Genomic DNA, 18,510 nt, shown 5'->3' with positions numbered 1-18,510 from the left:
GCAAGTCATTCATCGTTTACATAAGGATGTTTAGACCAAACTTCATAAAGGAAATTTAGAATAAGAACATATCCAACACTACTTCCAGGAGAGATTGTTTAGAAGAAAAATAAATAAGAGACAAAATAGAGGTTTTCCGGTATTTTGTCCTTGTTTGTTCTAGATCTAGAAGGGGGTAATTTAATGATCCTATTGCTTTAAGCACTGTGAAAACCCAGGATTTCAGAAATACCTTTGGATACATTGTAGTGTACCCAAGGACACATTAAAATCTGAATAAGGTGTCATTTTTTCTGTTTTGCATTGTTTGCACCACTAACTTTATTCAGCAGATTTTATCAGGAAACATCACTGTGTAGTTATGGTCTTCCAGATAACATGCAGCATTTGCAGAGGCACAAAGAGCAGTGGGGGACATGGGCTGCATGGTGAAGCTCACAGTCTGACTAGGGCACAGGGTGAAAGACAGAAACAGTTTCTCAGATACACACCATTTTTGTCAGTGAAAAAGGTTATGAAAAAAAAAAGAGTTGTGGGAATAATAGTAGAGAAGAAATTCAATTAAAGCAGATGACAGGAAGAGAAAGCCACGGGGAGTGCTGTGTCCTGCAACTATTTTGCAAACTCCCATAGAACCCAGCACGGCGCCGAGCTTAGAGGGATGATGTGTGAATATCAGTGATTGATATTTCACTAAGCTAGTCATTATTTCTTCTTTTTCTTCAAAATCATATGAATTGTTTCTGTTGTCCAAAATTAGCACAAAAATGATATAATTTGCTGAATGTTTTGTATTTCATATGATTTTGCATCAGCTTTAATAATGGTATATCAAAGGTAAGTCCCTTTAGTCATCCTAACTTTAGAAACCCTTGAATGAGATTAGGAAGTGATCATCATTTACATTTATTATACTTTGCATGTAACGAGCTTTAGCTATTAACTCTAATTTGCTTCTCATCGCATTCATCAAAGGCGAACTATTTAGAAACTAAAACATCTCTGTCAGTTAGAATTTTAATGAATTAAGATGAAATGAGACAGTGTTAATTGGCAGTTTTTGCTGCAGGGGAGGATTCTAGGTCTTGTAAGTGATACCTGTTCATCTCTCTACCAGGATTAATTTGTTTGATTTAATTCTAAGGAAACTCTGAATATTTCCCAAACTATTCATATTTATTTTCAGGATTGTAGAGTGGATTAGTACTGTTGGTATTTCATTTGGGTTCCCAATTTCTTTTGAGGTTGATCATTAACAAGTTGTTTATTTTAAGCAGTATTTATATTATCGACTTGAGACAAATACACAAAAAATAATAGCATTATTTAGACTGTATTTTATTTGACATATTTAAAACCTTCCAGTAACTAATCATTTTTTCACCAATAATTATTCTCCTCTGTTCTTTATGTTTTTCTCAGACATAAATGAATGCGAAGCTGAGCCATGTAAAAATGGTGGAATATGTACTGATCTTGTTGCCAACTATTCCTGTGAGTGCCCAGGTGAATTCATGGGAAGAAATTGTCAATACAGTAAGTATTCACATGCATATATATATTCATATATATAAAATATAAACACATTTGCATAATCTGCAATTATTACACAACATAAGTTGAAATCAATATAATTTGCATTGAGTTAATAATTTGCTTAAATGGTGCATTCATGTTTATTGCTGTTATGTTATCAATATACACATATTCTGTAGGGCAGATCTCATTTTGTGCATGATCTCATTTTGTGCATGATGTACACAGCAGTGGTATCCTTTGGGTCTGAAAAGAGGACAAAAATATTACCTCAGAGACACAAGCGTATCTCTCCCATGAACACCTTTTTGGCTTCGGAGTGTATGTATTTCATAAATTTCTACTTATTCTGATTTCAGACAATAAATTCAGGGCATTCTAACTAGATAACCTTGATACAAATAAAAGCAGAGATAAAGAAAAATACATGTTGAGCAGGTTTACACATTAGTAAGAATTTTACACACTATTTGTCTTTTTGTAAACTTAAATCTATAGGGTCTTGAGATGATGGATGAAATTAAAGGACAATAATGTGCCTCAGGTTTTTTCAAAGAGGTGCAAAGTACCCCTTCTTCTGCAAAACAAACTCTAAGAAGATTGTGACAGGATTATGGTTTATGGAAAATGACCTCTTATATCAATGAGAATAACTGGACTTTTAGAATTGTTGGGCACATAATAAACATCATACTACAATTGCTTTGGTGTATGTAAAAATATTTGAGCTGCATAACATTATGCAAATAAAGAAGGCAGATGAAGATGAGAATTCAGATGCAGAAACTGTGACACATAAGCTATGTGGTTTTTCCCAAGCTCTCCAATTAGCAAATGAAGCCAGACTAGAAAGAATCTAGAATCATTTCTTATGAGTCTCAGCTCAGTGTGTTTTTCTCTAAATTATCTTGTTATTATTATATATCTATATAGAGATGAAAAGCATAAACAGAAACTGCGCTCCTCTTACTCTTGTACACACACGCGCGCACAAATACACACGCACTTGTTTCTCTTTAGAAACAATTTTACTTCTTCCTTTCCTTCCTCTTTTAATGTAGTAATATACAAAATGAAAATAGGGAAATTGTTGAAGAATTTATTATGGTATACAGATGAGCAGAATTATGATCTAAGGATGCTTATTACCCTTGCTTGAAGTATTTCATTATAATAATGATATTCAGAATATCACAAATATCTTGGATTGGTAAAAATATTTTCTAAGCTTAAATACAATTGAAGAAAGATTTTGAGTGTAAGTTGATGAAAAGAAAATGTCAGTTTGAATAAGCAGATTGAGCAGACAACCAAATAGACCATTAGGCATGCAATCAGCTGACCTAGAAACCTTACTATAAAACATTTAACTGACCATCTGCTAAGTGGACTTCCATTCAGATTCAGCTTGTCCTTGCCCCAACCCAGACATAGCTCTTACATCCTATCTTTTGGTTTATGGGACTTGAGCATGACTGCCTAGTCAGCATTAGAAACAGTGCTGAAAAGTACCCTCCAGGTGTATGGAAGACATGATTAACATGATGAAAAAGAAAAACCTTTGTGAGTGACTATTTGATTTTCATTCTCCAAAAACAGACATCTAGTACCAGCATAAATGACCTCCCAAGCAGTGTTAGAAATTTAGGGGGGGGAGGCTTAAAACAATACCTGGATAAGAGCCTGTACAGATATGATAAGACCACTCCTGGCCCACAGGAGGAGTGGTCAAAGGAGGAAGAGGATGAAATCTCTCCAGTTTACTTAGAGAAGAACTTTAGAGGGGACTGTCATGAGGACCCTACCTAGGAATGCGGGCTACTCAGAGGTGCTCAAACTCTGGTTCTCTAAATACAGTCTCCTGCACTGCTGGTGGGAGTGCAAACTGGTCCAACCACTATGGAAAGCTGTGTAGAGATTCCTCAACCTACTAAAGACAGAGCTTCCATATGATCCAGCAATTCCACTCCTAGGTATTTACCCAAAGGACACAGAAACTTTAATTCCAAAGAGCACCTGCACCCCTATGTTTATAGCAGCACTGTTTACAATAGCTAAGCTTTGGAAACAACCCAAATGCCCAAAAATAGATGACTGGATCAAGAAGATGTGGTACATATACACCATGGAATATTACTCAGCATTCAAAATAGATAAATACATGCAATTTGCAGCAACATGGATGGCCCTGGAAGGGATCATGCTCAGCAAAATAAGCCAGAAAGAAAAAGAAAAATACCAGATGGTCTCACTCATAGCAGGAATCTAGAAAACCTAAATAAGGGACCAGGAAAAAGAATAACTATAAGAAAGAAAAAAATCAAAATCAACTACAACTATGAACCAGAGACACACTATGGGGGGGGGCGGGGAAAGGAGGGATTAGGGTCAAAATAAGGGGGTTGCAATTTGCATGGGGAATATAAAAATAAAATTTAAAAAATAAAAATAAAATAAGAAATAGTGTTACCTGAGTTTGCAGACTCAGACTCCTGGATCAGGAGACAAGAACTTGGAGGTACACACACACAGACAGACAGACATACACACACACACACACACACACACACACACAGAGATACCCTTGTTTCCCTATACTAGCCGAAGAGCATCTAGAAAGCCAGTTGGTTGCCTATGAGTTGAAAATAAAAGAAAACCTGGAATTGAGCTAGAAATTGAAATTAATGACTAAATATTGTTCAAACTCCCATCAGACATTTTTGTTGAGGTCACCACTTCTGAGTTTGCCTTGAAAAGACAGAAGCCTGATAGATAATGGAAGGACATCGTAAGTAGTACCTGAATTTAACTGCCACTAGTCTATGCCCTATGTCTTGCAATCAGTTTTGATACCATGTTTAATGAAATGCTTTGTGTTTCCTAGATTTGATTTTATATTTATATATTTATATTTAAACTCAAACATCTTTTTGAACCTGGCTATGATAGTGAGGTGCCTCGCTTATCATATACCCTGACATTCTGCTATTTCCTCTGTCCATCTCTGTGCACTGACAAAGATGAGAGTCACATAAAGTATTCTCCAAAGTATGTTCCTATTGGGGTATTTGATTTTATCGTATGCTAGGTAAGAGTTTGTGATAAGTGAAGGATCCTATTCTCCCTATTGTCTGGGTTTCTAGAAATATGGTTCTACTTCTTTCGTGGCTTCATAGTACTTTTAGAAAATCCAGAGTAAGAAAATGCATTCTGCCACAGAAATGATTTAGTTCTATGCACTGAGGACTTGGATCATTCCCTCCCCACAGAAGCACATAAAAGCACCTGCAGGTTGTAGGTGGTGCCAGCTCTAAACTGACTGAATTTAAGATTTTGACATTACCTTATAACCAGTGTTTTGTCTTCCACTCTGAAGTATGATTGATAAACTTTTCTCTGGGCTTTGTGTCATGCTTCACAGAGGTACTATTGTGTTGGGTTACCCCTGCAGTTATGGCAGAGAAATCATTTGTTTCTGCAGATATTTCAGGAGGCAGATATAAGGGAAAATAATAGAGACCAACTTCTGGTGAATCAGAGAACAACCTCACTGAAATGCTATTATCCTTGTGTTCAAATGTGAACTGTCTTCAATCTAAGGCTTTTGCGCTCATACTTGCTTCATTATCCCCACTTGTTTCTTATTTCTACTGATGGTTGAAATTCTGGTATATTTTATTTTTGAAATTTTTAAATTCTCTTATTTTTTTATCGAGATAACATTGGTAGACAACACCATATATGATTCAGAGGTACAGGTTCACACCTCCTCAGACATATGTTACCACACTACACCCACCACCCAGGCACTCACAGTTCTGCACCATAGCCCATTAAGCCCCCTAGCCTGCTTGTTCCCCACACCCACCCTCCCCCTCTGGTAGCCTCAATTCTGCAATCAAATTTTAGGGTTTGTTTTGGTTTGGTTTATCTGTTCCTTTGTTTTATTTCTCTATATTCCACATACAAGTAAACCATCCAGTATTTTCCTTTTTCCTTCTGATTTATTTTGCTTAGCATAACACCATCCACTCCATCTTATTGTTGCAAGTGGCAAGATTATATCTATATATTTATATATATATATGTATGTATGTAAATGTATACACAAATATACATATGCCACTTCTCCTTAACCCATTCATCTGCCATTGGGGACTAGGCCTGGTAAATTTTAAAATGAAAGCATTTACAATATTCCCCCAAATAATAAATATTAGATGTTACAAAAGAATAAAATTGGCTAAAAATAAAATATTTCTACAAAAGTAGTAAACTATGAAATACAGACAATAAACTGGAGAAAAAGCTACAATAAACATAAAAGTCAAATATCACTTATCCTTTCTTATATCTTTTGAATTAATAAAATTAAACACAAAAGAAAAAAATAGCTAGAACGTGAACAGAATTTCTCAACAGAAGAAGTAAATAGTTTAATGCATATGTTATAATGTGTTCTGTATACATTTGTATACTTTTGTATATTTTCGAATTTTTAAAAGCAGGTATATTGTACCTGTATGATCTAAAAGTGATAAATATATTTTGAATGGCTATTTAAAGTGAGATTTAAATATATGAAGGAAAAAGCTGCACTGACTGAATGCATCTTCTTGTCTCACTGGTATCTCTGACATCATATCTTAAATGAACTGAAAGATGAATGTATAAAGAAATGGAACTATAGATAAGTAGAAACAAGCAGCATGTTAAAAAATAGGCAGGGATTTAATTATAGAGAGTCAGGTGGGGGGGCAGGAAAGGTTAAGAGCTGTTCAGCCAGGGATAAATGCTAACCATGAGACTCTTATGTCCCTCCTTTTCTCTCTCTCTCTCTCTCTCTCTCTCTCTCTCTCTCTCTCTCTCTCTCTCTCTCTCTCTCTCTCTCTCTTTCTTATACACACACACTCTTTGGCACTGCTAGTGACCACACACCTAGCACATTCTTGCAACAGAACCTTTCCTTTCTCTTTGTTTTTCTATAGGATTCTCTGTTAGGACATTCTCCCCTACTTCCTTTGGGGAGTTGCATAAAAGATGGCTCAATGGGCTTTCCCAGGCCCCTTTACCTCAATGCACACTCACACTTTTTCTCTGCTAAAATTTTTCACTTAGCATTCAGTGCTAATATATTTTTATTTGTACATATTATTTATTGACTTTTCCTCCAATGAAGTAAATATTCTCTGAGAAAGATTTTATGGTTGTAATCACAATTACTAGAGCAGGGCTGGCTAACATGTTCTTAGTAAATATTTGCAGAATGCAAGAATAAAAGACCCTAGCATTTTGAGATCTTTAACAATGGGGATGACACTGATTTTTCTCAGTGCTTTCAGCTGCTATCAAGTAATTTTTACATTTTTTTTATATTGTTTCTTTTGCTAGTATAATGAAATGTTACCCAGTATATGAGTTGATACTCAGTAAATGATACTACAAGTTCATTTTCTTTCCTTTGACCTGATTAAAAACTTTCATAACTCTCTATTTCAAATGAGGTATGCAAATAGACTTAAACCAAGAGATAAATGGGAGTCCTATTTCTCTTTTTCAGACTGCTTCTGCCTGTGAACTTGTTGAAAGTTTATTTTATATCACTTACCTATTTCTCATCATGTTTAATATTTCTCATCATGTTTAATACTCAGTAAGCAAATATGATAACTATGATCTGAGCAACAACCACCACTAATAAACCTGAAAAATATAAAATCAGGAATTTTGGAGATAATATTTGTCATGGTGTAGATATACTGATGATGATACCTGTCAATTAACATCAAAAGGATTGCTCTTTTCAGATATTAGTAGTCTCTTGTCTTTTCCTCATTTTTACCAGAACTTCAATTTTAAGCAATTTACTAAGATTACTATTTCCAGTACAATGAAATGAAATATTTCGAATATTAACAATATACTACATTTTAAAACCTGAACATGTGTATATATGGTCATTTAAATGACTAAAAGTAAGATATTTATGTTGAGATACTACTTTGGTAAGTATAATTTAAAAATTTGTGTGAAATCTTTATTATAATATATGGCTTTCATTAATATAGCTTGTTAGCATCTTTATTTTATAAGAAATAAATAAATGTGAAATCCTATCTATTTTGACATGATATCCAGTTATGTGGGAATAATTATTATTTAAATCAATCACCCGTTACACATTTTAATAAAAGTATAATTATTTCAAATATAAATAACAAATGTTTAAGTCTTATAATAAATAAAAAAATCTGCTTATAATTTTCCAGTAATTATTTACTAATTATATGTTATCACTTAAGGCAATAATAGTTTTGATTTAAGTAATTTCAGTTTAGGCTTCCAAATGTGGTTCATAAAACTTACTATTTACTTTGGCAGGTCTCTGTTCTGTTTTTATTTTCCATGATTCATTACAGGGGATTTGATTATTTTATCTTTTACATTTTAATGACTTTTGATTGATAAGTGAAAATCATTCATATGTTCCCATAGCATTTGCTATAATATTACAGCAATTCTTCTAATTAAAGTCCTAATTTATATCCCCTTGATGCTTTTCAATGATATAAACTCAAGTGTTCAAACATTTTAATAAACAGCTTAAAAGGAAAATGATGATGAACTGGAATGATAAACCTGTTCTCATAAGAACAGATACACTTTGCCATGCACATTTAACAGAACATGGTGTTTAAACTAAAGTAAGTGGAAACTGATAGCACTTCAGTTAACGAATCAAAGATAACTGGGACTGCTTTCACTTATTGGGCTATGTGGCCCACAATAGCCATATACATTTCCCTCCTGGGTGTTTAAATGTGACATGATTAAATTTCAGGAATGGTACTCAAATTCATTTCCATTGCAGACACTATTTCTGGAAATTAAGGTAGTTACCAAGGGAACTCTTATAATACAAATCCCAAAACTATTATGCCAAGTGTATTAAGGCTTGTATGATTTCAGTGAGTTTTATGAAAAATGAAAAGCAAAATCTTCAACTGAGTATAAACTGATGTTTCTAAATGTCAGTAGTATCCAGATTTTTAAAAATTAAACAATGTAGATAATTCTATGACCCTTTACTTTAAGAATTCTATCACAAAAGGTTATAAGGGGAAAAAGGATGATACAAATAAATCTATTTTGAAAACTGTAAATTAATATTTATCAGCTTCTTAAAAAGCTGTTGCTCTCTAAGTCTTCGTTACAAAAGAGCTAGCATTTTGCAAACACAAGAACATAGAATATATATGTTCTTTCTTTTGATATATTTGCTGCCAAATATTTTTGTGTGAGTGCAGGCTTATGCTATGAATGCTGCTAAAATATTTTATAAATAAATAAATGGCGTGTTGTGCATTTTTACATATTCTACACTTTATTGCTTTTGTAAAGACAAATTTATAAGTAACAACAAACACACCCCTTCTTTTACTCAATCTTACATTTTAATATCTTGTCACCAACTAATTGCCATGGGACAAAATTGATTTTAATTTAGATATTAGATTTTTAACTTACTGTGTGCTAAGCACTAATTCTAAATACCCGATACATTAATTTGTTTAATTCTTTCAGCAAATACATTCTGTAGTAGATTCTACTTATTGTGGCACCATTTTAAGGAGATAACTGAGCTACTAAGTGGTTGAATAATTTGCTTAGGCTCACATGGCTGGTGAACCACAGAGCCTGACTTCATCTCAAGCATTGTGGCTACAGCATCTACACATCTAAGCATGGTTGATCCTGCCCCTTGCAGGGTGACAGGAACACTGTTTATCATAGAATACACTTTAATATCTTTGCACTGGTTTATATTTGCTTGTTGATTTTGATTTTTACTTTATTATAATTAGTCTTTTTCCTGGTCCCTTATTTAGGTTTTCTAAATTCCTGTTATGAGTGAGACCATCCCGGTCTTTTTCTTTTTCTTTCTGGCTTATAAACCAGAGACATATTACAGGGGGTGGGGGGAGAAAGGAGTAGGATCAAAACAAGGGAGGCTGGAAATTGTGTGGGGACTATAACCAAGATGAAAATGCATACATTGTGCAAAAATGAAAAAATGATGTAAAAAATACATAAAAGAAAATTTTTAAAAAGAAAAATGATGTAAAAATATACAAAATAAAATAATAATTAAAAAAGTCATTTGTACTTGAGGAGTAGCCTTGGTGAGTGTCAGCACAGAAAGAGGAAAGAACACAAGTTTTGGATTCAAATAGAACTGAGGCATAAACTCTGGCTTTTTTTCTTTGTAAATATATGTCTAAACAAATTAGTTATCCTTCTAAAGCTCAGACCCCTCATTTGTAAATGGAATTAAGAATCATTCCCCATGGGCCCCTCTGGTGGCACAAGGGATTAAGCACCACACTATGAAGCAATCCGCAGCCTCTGCAGCATGAGTTCGATTCCCGGCCAGCCAGGGGGAAACCCGCATGGTGCAACAGACCTCTCCTGACTTGCCTGCTGCTCCCCTCAGCTGTAGATTTCAGTCAATCTGCCTGTTCTGTTCCTCACTCTGTCTCTGGTGGATCCTCTCACCCAACACATCTCTGGCCTGTACCCCAGGTCTTGTATGCATAAATAAATAAATATTTTTAAAAAATCATTCCCCATATTGACAGTCAAATTAAAATTAACAGCATATATGAAGTATGTGGTGAAATGCCCAGTTCAATAAATGCGATGAATAATCAAGTAATTGCATCAATAAATAGACACTAGAATTTTTGAATTACTTAAAAAAATCCAATGCCGATGTAGCTCATCTTTTATTATGAATTTGTACAATTTTACCTTTTTACTATATACTCAAATGGCCTAACTACTTTAGTAATAAACTCTATGTACTTGAGACCAACTTATGTAGAACTTGGCTTTAATGTTGTACGTACCATGTTTAAGAAGTATATAAATTTAGGAAATCCTGCAGTGTTAATTCAATAATTTGAATATAATTAATCAGATTAAAACCAATATGAAATAGTAATTTCTTTGGTTTTGAAAAATACGATATCATAACACCATTCTAAATCACAAATACTTTTATTTCTTTATGTTTTTATGTTTATAATTACTATAAACTAGCATTATTATTTGATCAAATAGCTTAGTGAATGGTGAATAGAAACTAAGTGTAGTGAATCCTCCAGTGTTTTCTTGCCCAACATCCAGTCAAAGATTATAGTTTTATACTATATAACACTAAACTCCTACTCTGCTGTATTCAGGTATGACATAGATCCAAATACAAAAGGTAAAGAGATTCTGATATAAAAAAGGACATTTTAATATGAAGCATTTTTAAGAAATAGAAATGGGAATTAATGCACATATAAATTTAATATGAAAATTATAAGTTTAGTAATATAATATAATGAATGTATTCAATTATATGATCAAATATACTAACCAAAATCTAGCCAAAATAATTTATCGAGTTTTAATTAACATGACTATATACAAAGTTTTAGAACCACATATGAATGAATTAATCCATTCACCAATTGCAGCAAATTGTAACCACCATCTAGAGCTGGGACAACAATCATAATTAAAATAAATTCAGTTTTTGCACTACAGAAAACACAGACTAGTGGCAGAGAATACAAGAATTACATGGTAGCTGATTATAAGATATGATTAGCGCTATTAGTGAAAAGAGGAGGGAGTTATGACTGTGGTGCCTTTTCTATTTGAGGGGTTTAGGATAGTAACTTCTGAGCTGAAACTAAAGGAATCATTTCCAAATGAAAAAAAGGAGGGCAGTAGAGTTGAAATTTTGTGAAAAGGATGATGAGCTCAAGGAGAAACAGCACCGTGGTCCTTTAAATCTTAATACGTAGTAGATGAGTTCCAATTGCTGTATAATCATTTTGAGATGGGCTTTTAGGATGCTCCCTTACTGTTTTTTTTTTTTTTTTTTTTAAAGATTTATTTTTTATTTATACAGGCACTGGGTACAGTCAGAAGTGCGGGAGGGTGAGAGAATTCGCCAGAGCCAGAGGGGAGAGCAGAGCAGGCAGACTGATTAAATACACTGCTGAGGGGAGCAGCGGGCTGCAGGAGAGGTCTGCGCACCATGTGGGACCCTAGCCCAGCGGCTGGGGATGAAACCAGCGCTGCAGAGGCTGCGGGCAGCTTTGCAACCCAGGGCTCAACTGCTGCGCCACCGGGAGGCCCTCCCTTACTGTTTAGACCTTGAGAGTGTGGGATCAGGACAAGTCAACTATGTGTTAAAAATCCATCCATAATCTATCTTTTTTGCAACCACAAGGGATTTTTTTGAACACCAAAATGTAGAAAAATGTCAGAGAAGCAAAGAAAAATAATGTTATCCTAATTTTAGCCCAATAAAATTCTGTTCTCGTTCAGAAATTTAAAATGGAGTGGTTCAACAATCAGTTTGTCTTTGAAAGCATTACCTAATATAAATATTAGATTACTTTCCTTGAAATGCATGAAGTAAAATGCATAAAATTCATAACTCCAGTAGGACAGAGAATGGACAAGTTACATATATTTTGTGAACATAAGAAAGTAAAGAAATCAACTGTGAATTGATGAAAATTTTATATTCAGGATTAATTATACAGTGTTCAATCCATGACACAAAATGTTTAAAATCTACTCATAAGTATACAAAAATGTAAGTTAAAATAAGTATAACTATAATACTTGAGTAGATAATTATTTTAACCTAATTAATCATAATCTTTTAAAGATGTTGCAATAAGTTAAAAAAACAAAAGACAAAGTACTGTGTCAGTATATCAGTAGTCTTCAAGGAAAGAAATGATTCCAGTATTACTGAAGGATGAAGTTTTTGCAAGAATGAACACAGAAAACTGAGTCAATGACAAACCAAATTGAATTTTCTGTATTTGACACAGAAGTTCCATCTTCAATCAGATGCCTCTGGGTATATTTTTCCAAATGTTGCCCAACAGTTTTAAACAGACATATCACACTTTGAAAGTTCACCTGGTGTACCTTAAAGTGATAATCTAAAAGGAAAGATAGGAAAAATCTGGAAAATGTTCAAATAGACCCTTTAGGACTTTCTAAAAACCTCTAATATATTGAATCAGATTCTTATTACTTGACAGTTTTGTATTAGTTTGCAAATAATTACTGAAACATCTGGTAAGGCCTTCTTGATTTTAAAATTATGTCAATATTCCCATTGTGTGCTCAATTGCATATATCCAAGGATTAAAATTTAGTCGTACATTTATTCTTCAGGCTAAAACTCTCTTTCCCATTTCCTATTTCATGGCCAAAGAAAGATAAAGTACACAGAGATTGGGAGCATTTGGGAACAGTGCAACTTAATTTTGCCCTTATAAAGTTTAAAATTATAGTGTATAATTGAAAAATAATATATTTTTCTCAGAGTAAAAATATATGTCTTTCAGCCATCACCCTTCCCTCACCCTTATAAAAAAAAAAAAAGGAGTGGGTGGGTGGGTGAGAAAACAAAATATGAACAATATAGAGAATAAAAAATATCTAAAAGAAAATGCTAGAAAAGAAGTCACCCTAAGCCTTGGACATTAGAACGTTGTTAAAATGTAATCTGAGGCCAGTCATTATTCTCTGCACATGTTAACATGGCATTTTTATGTGCTTAGGTGAAACATGGAGCTTGGATATCAAAGTGAGGCTAAATGGTCATTTCATAATGTAAAAGTTACAGGCACAAAGCACAAAGGTTTCTCCTTCAATTATAACCACAAAACAGCACAGAGAGGAGAAAGGGCAGAGTATAGAATGTTTCTGAACTTTTATGAAGTATTTTCCAAATTCTAGCATGATTCCCTGAAATCCCAAGAGTTTCTAATAGTTTTAACAAAATGTTACTTGTAACTGCGGTACTAAGTTGGGTGGTGATAACCAACAACTGACAACTGACAAGTATCCAACTTAAAACTGACATAGCTACAGTTTTCAACCAAGTCAGCAGTTTTGGAAGTGATGGCTTCCAACAACTCATAAGTCAGAGAACCATGTACGTGTTTTGAGTTTCATCTTCAAAGTAATTCACTTGAAGGATAGGAGCACAACATAATTTTTTCCTGAGTAAATATACTGAATTGTAGTTACAACCAGTGCATCCTGGGAAGGTGGTACAGCTAGTTGTTAAAATGCAGATGATAGGTCAGAAAAACATTAGTAATAAAGAGTCAAATTCAAGAATCAGCTAAGAATGGTGAAATGATCATATTGAATGTTAGTGTTGGAGCCTCCACATGGCACAGGGGTTAAGACGCAACCAATGAAGCTATCTGCAGCCACTACAGCACGAGTTCAATCCCCAGCCAGGAAGATACCCACATGGCACAGCAGACCCCTCCTGTCTTGCCCGCTGCTTCCCTCAGCAGTGTATTTCAGTCAGTCCTCCTGTTCTGTTCCCCATTAGGTCACTGGTAAATCCTCTCACCTCCCACACCTCTGGCCTACCCCACTTCTTGTATGCATAAATAAAATAAATCTTTAAAAAAAATGTTAGTGCTAAAGTAGATAATGAAAACAGAAGAGTATTAGATTGCTAAGGATAGAATTTAAGGGAGGTGAAAAAATTCTATCTGTAAAGGGAAAGCAATAAAAGAGTAATCAGAGAAACAGAAAGAGTAAAGACACAGTGAAGACCAAGGAAAGAATGTTTCCAAACAGGAGCTGATCATGGAAATGGATATGCAAGAAAGGAGTTTTTAATCTGGCGTCTTTAACCATTAATGACACTTAATCATTGAGCTGGTTGGTAGAAGCGGATGCCAGACTGTAGCAACTCCAGATTGAGCAGGTGTTGAATAAGAAATAATAGCCACAGACCTCTCCGTCCAGGTTAGGGTGAACTCTACTTTCAGCATATTTTAAACCCCAAAGAGGCATTAAGTTGGCCAAGGACCTAAAAATAAATTTCATAATAGTTACCTTAATAGCTTTATCAGGTCAATAATACACATTCTTTTTAGAGCTCTAAAGGGAATGAACACATAAAGTATCCAACTTAAAAATAAATTGAACTTGAGGAATATGGTTCTATAAAAAGAAGTAGAGCCAGAGCAAAGTCAGTAAATCCAACACTAAAATTCAAGGAAAACAGGAGCAGGGACAGAAAATAAACTATTCTGACAAGAAAAATGGATAGAACTATAGTTATATAAGGAAGCCTATAAATACTCAGCACTATTATCTAACTACAAAACACCCAGAAATTGAAACTGCAGCTCTTAACTCCAAGAAATCCAAGGATATTTGTAGTGGTTTGTTCAAAATAAAATTCACTTTATATTTTCTCTGGTACACTCGGGCAGACACACAATTTTTAAAACATCTATAAAATGACTATTTGGTATATAAATATTGCCTCAGAGCCACTTGGCATTAATTTAATAATACCATATTTTTTCTGGTTAGAATTATTTCTAGAGTCTACCATTTTTAATAGTTTCAGTTAACAGAACAGGAGCACTTTCCAATAGGGATTAACAAAAGAACACTCTCAGTTACACCTTATAAGTGCTTCATACAAAGTTTTTATCATAGGATACAGGAGCCTTGAGGGATGGGTGGAAAGAATTCAGGAAGTCTGTTTCCTTTGATGAGAAAATAGAAACTACTTGTTTAGGACTTCTAGCAACAACACGTAAGCAACACTAAATCTAGTGTATTTGCAGTGCCAATGACCTTGTGGACAGGAGTCACAGCTATTTTCATGTCACATTATATTTGGTGCACATACCTGGAAATATAATTTACATTTTTCATTAATACGATACTATGGTAAACCAGCCATTATCTCTCTTATCTAACTTGTTAAGAGAAACACATAGATTATTATGTCACACATGCTAAACTATTTTAAAAATTATGTTTCTGTGTATTTTATCTTATGCACTAAGAGCATTAGAATGAAAAAGGTCTCAGGGCTTTACCAGACTGATAACAATGGCAATGGCATAGAAAAACTCAAAGCTCTGAGTTAATGACTCAGTGAATCATTTTCAAAAAGATATTTTCCCCACTATAACATGGATGGAGCTTTTGGAAAGAAAAGTGATTAATAAGCCATTTTCATTGATTGTCCATCACCAGCCTTTCTGCTAAGTTTTGTGGTATAGCTCCTTATATAGAAACATATATTAAAATAGCAGATGATGATGCTATTAATCCACATTTTTCTCAATATATTTATATAGGTTTTGTTAGCCGACTTGAGTTTTTATGGAACCCATTCCTGCTTTTCACCAGCAGTGCAGATTTAGAAAGCTTGTAACCCTGTAGAGAAGTGATATATTCTAAGTTCCCTACCTTCTGGGGCCTACCCTGTTTTTATTTATTTATTTTTTCTAATTAGTTAATTTATTTTCTTACACCGTTGTCAATTTTTGGACATTATTTGATTTCTTTCCTCAGGTATCATCCCCAAATTTCTCCCACCACCATAGCATCCATTGTCCATCTCCCTGTCCCTTATGCTCTTCCCTCCCCTGTTTTGACTCCTCTCTTGCTTTTCCCTGATTTATGCTATCCTGGTTTTAGTGACAAAGGAAAATGGATAAACTGAAGAGAATCCTGCCTGCCAAGTGCTGTGTAAAAGTTTACGATTTCTTTGGGTTGCCAATGCCGTATACTCAGGTGTTCTAGAAGACTGGCTAGTGTACAGGTTTACCAACATTGCATCATAAATAAAGGAAGTAGGGATTGCTTATTACCTGAAGGGGAGGGGGAAGACCCCAATCTCCTAACTTTGTGATATTTTTGGCATTCACATCCCATTTCAAAGCATTAAAGTATTGTCACTAACACATAATTAAGTCTACTGTTGAATTTAGTTATTTCAGAATATACTTGTACCTAGAGTTATTTTAAGCAATTTATAATGCTTCCCAGACTCCAACAATGCTATCATTCACCCTGGCCTTTCTTTATTTTATATATTTTATTTATTTATTTATTTATTTATTTATTTTTATTTATATTTTACATCATTGTTCATTATTTTTATTTTTATAGTGTTTACCTTCTTTTCTCAAGTGTAGTCCACATAGAATTTCCACTACAATTCACCCATGCACCATCACCATAGTCTCTTGTGTTATTCCCACCTTCATTTTGATCTCCCTACCTCCCCCTACCCTGCAGAATGTCTCTGATTTATAGTTGTCTGCTTACTTTTGTTGTGTTGTTTTTTTTTTTTTTTTAATTATTTTTCCCCTGATCCCTTGTTTGGTTCCCCTATAATCATCCTATAAGTGAAACCATCTGATATTTTTTTTTTCCTTCTCACTTATTTCAGTGAGCATAATCCTTCCTAGCACCATCCAGGTTGCTGTGAATGACATTAATCTTTTTTGATTGCTGAATAGTATTCCATTGTGTATTTATACCACATCTTCTTGATCCAGTCATCAATTTTTGGGCATTTTGGTTGTTTCCAAGTCTTCCTATTATAAATAGTGCTGCAATAAATATAGAGGTGCAGGTATCCTTTTAAATGAATGTTTTTGTGCCTTAGGATCGATCTCTGTCCTTTTTTGAAGGAAGATAACATTTGTACAGATCTCTGGGTGCCAGACTCAAATATAGAGGAAATAGCTGGTTGTCGGGTAAATAGCTTTCAGCCCTCCCACCATTAGGATTTCCCTGCCTGATGGGGCACCTGCAGTTGTTACATTGTTGTGTTGTTAACTTCTGTGGGCCATGGGAGGAGTATTGAGATAGTCACCAAGAGAAGCAGAAGCAGGCGCAGGAGAGAGAAGGGGAGAAAGAAAGCCAGAAGAGAGAGAGAAGCCCAGAGTAAAGACTTGCTGGGAGCTTGGAAGCCAGCTGGCCTCCTGGCCCCCCTAGCACCCCTGCCTGCTATGTACCTGGTTGCCACACTACATGTGAAGCTCAATAAAAGCCTGAGAAAGCCACTGAAGGTTCCAGGACTCTCCTTTACCTATCTGCGGGATCATAGATAACCTGCTCTGTGCCTATCCTGGTACTACACTGGTCAACTAGCAATTTAGATTTTTAGCTATCTGTGATTTTTAGCAATCAATGGCATTATGCTAAACTTGACATAGTTATTGAAATATATACCACATGGTCATTGATATTAAGATTTTTGGAATAATGCCTTAATGTACTTTTTTTTTTTTCTGGCTCTTTTTTATTACAGGAAAAACAAACTGACTCGAATTACTTCTTTAAGAGAGCTATTTTCAAGATCATGTGTGAACCAAAACTATAAAGAAGGCTTATATACTACTTGCCTCTGTCTTGCTTTTTCCTTTTTTTTTTTTTTAAATTCCTTTTTTAGGTCATGTGGTTGCTCTAATATTTTTTGCTTTTTCTTCATATTTTTACCACATTTTTTTCTCTGCATGAGTGGTTATTTCAATTTGTCTAATATTTCTCAATTATAACAAATTTTTACTTGAAGTGGCTTCTTTTAATAAATTGTATTTAGATTGCATATGTAAAGGTCTCTTATACATACAAAAATACTCAGCATATAATTGTTCCTAAGAAGGAAGAACAATTCATTTAATGTTTCTTAACTTTTTTTCCTAGCATTGCAAATCCCCAGTCTTTTATACACATTTTAACCTTTTTGGTAGTCTGGGGTATTTTATCATTGACCCTTAGGGGGAGTTAATTCATTATGCAGAACACTACAGAAGTCCCCATAGAACCATTAACTGTATTCTTCAGGTGTTTGGTCTACTTCTAAAAAGTGAAACTTTTTTTTTTTTTTTTTGGTGTATTGGGACTAATCAGATTTCGAGTCTGAAAATATTAAAAAGTAATATGTAAAATTATATCCAGCAAAATGGATAGCAAATATAAAAGAAAGAGATTATTATAGCATTCTAATGATAAGTCTTCAGATTTTTGTTTCTAGTATAACCATGGAAGAAGAAATTTTTTATTTCTAGTTTAATTATACCAATTATAAGCCTCTCT

The 18,510-nt window shown here is 34.2% G+C and overlaps 1 protein-coding gene across 2 annotated transcripts in view; it reads left to right on the top strand.

Annotated features, from left to right (window-relative positions):
* EDIL3 (EGF like repeats and discoidin domains 3) overlaps window positions 1-18,510 on the top strand; it is a 382,865-nt gene that overhangs the window by 219,960 nt on the left and 144,395 nt on the right. For both annotated transcript variants that reach the window (XM_054688093.1, XM_054688092.1), the window contains one exon: window positions 1,423-1,536. In XM_054688093.1, coding sequence (XP_054544068.1) covers window positions 1,423-1,536 — 114 coding nt within the window. The remainder of the gene's footprint in view (window positions 1-1,422; window positions 1,537-18,510) is intronic.

The sequence above is a fragment of the Talpa occidentalis genome, unplaced genomic scaffold (assembly GCF_014898055.3).
Source record: "Talpa occidentalis isolate TD23 unplaced genomic scaffold, MPIMG_talOcc4v2.1 talOcc4.6, whole genome shotgun sequence".
Lineage (NCBI taxonomy): Eukaryota > Metazoa > Chordata > Mammalia > Eulipotyphla > Talpidae > Talpa > Talpa occidentalis.
This window is presented reverse-complemented; position numbering and strand designations above follow the sequence as displayed.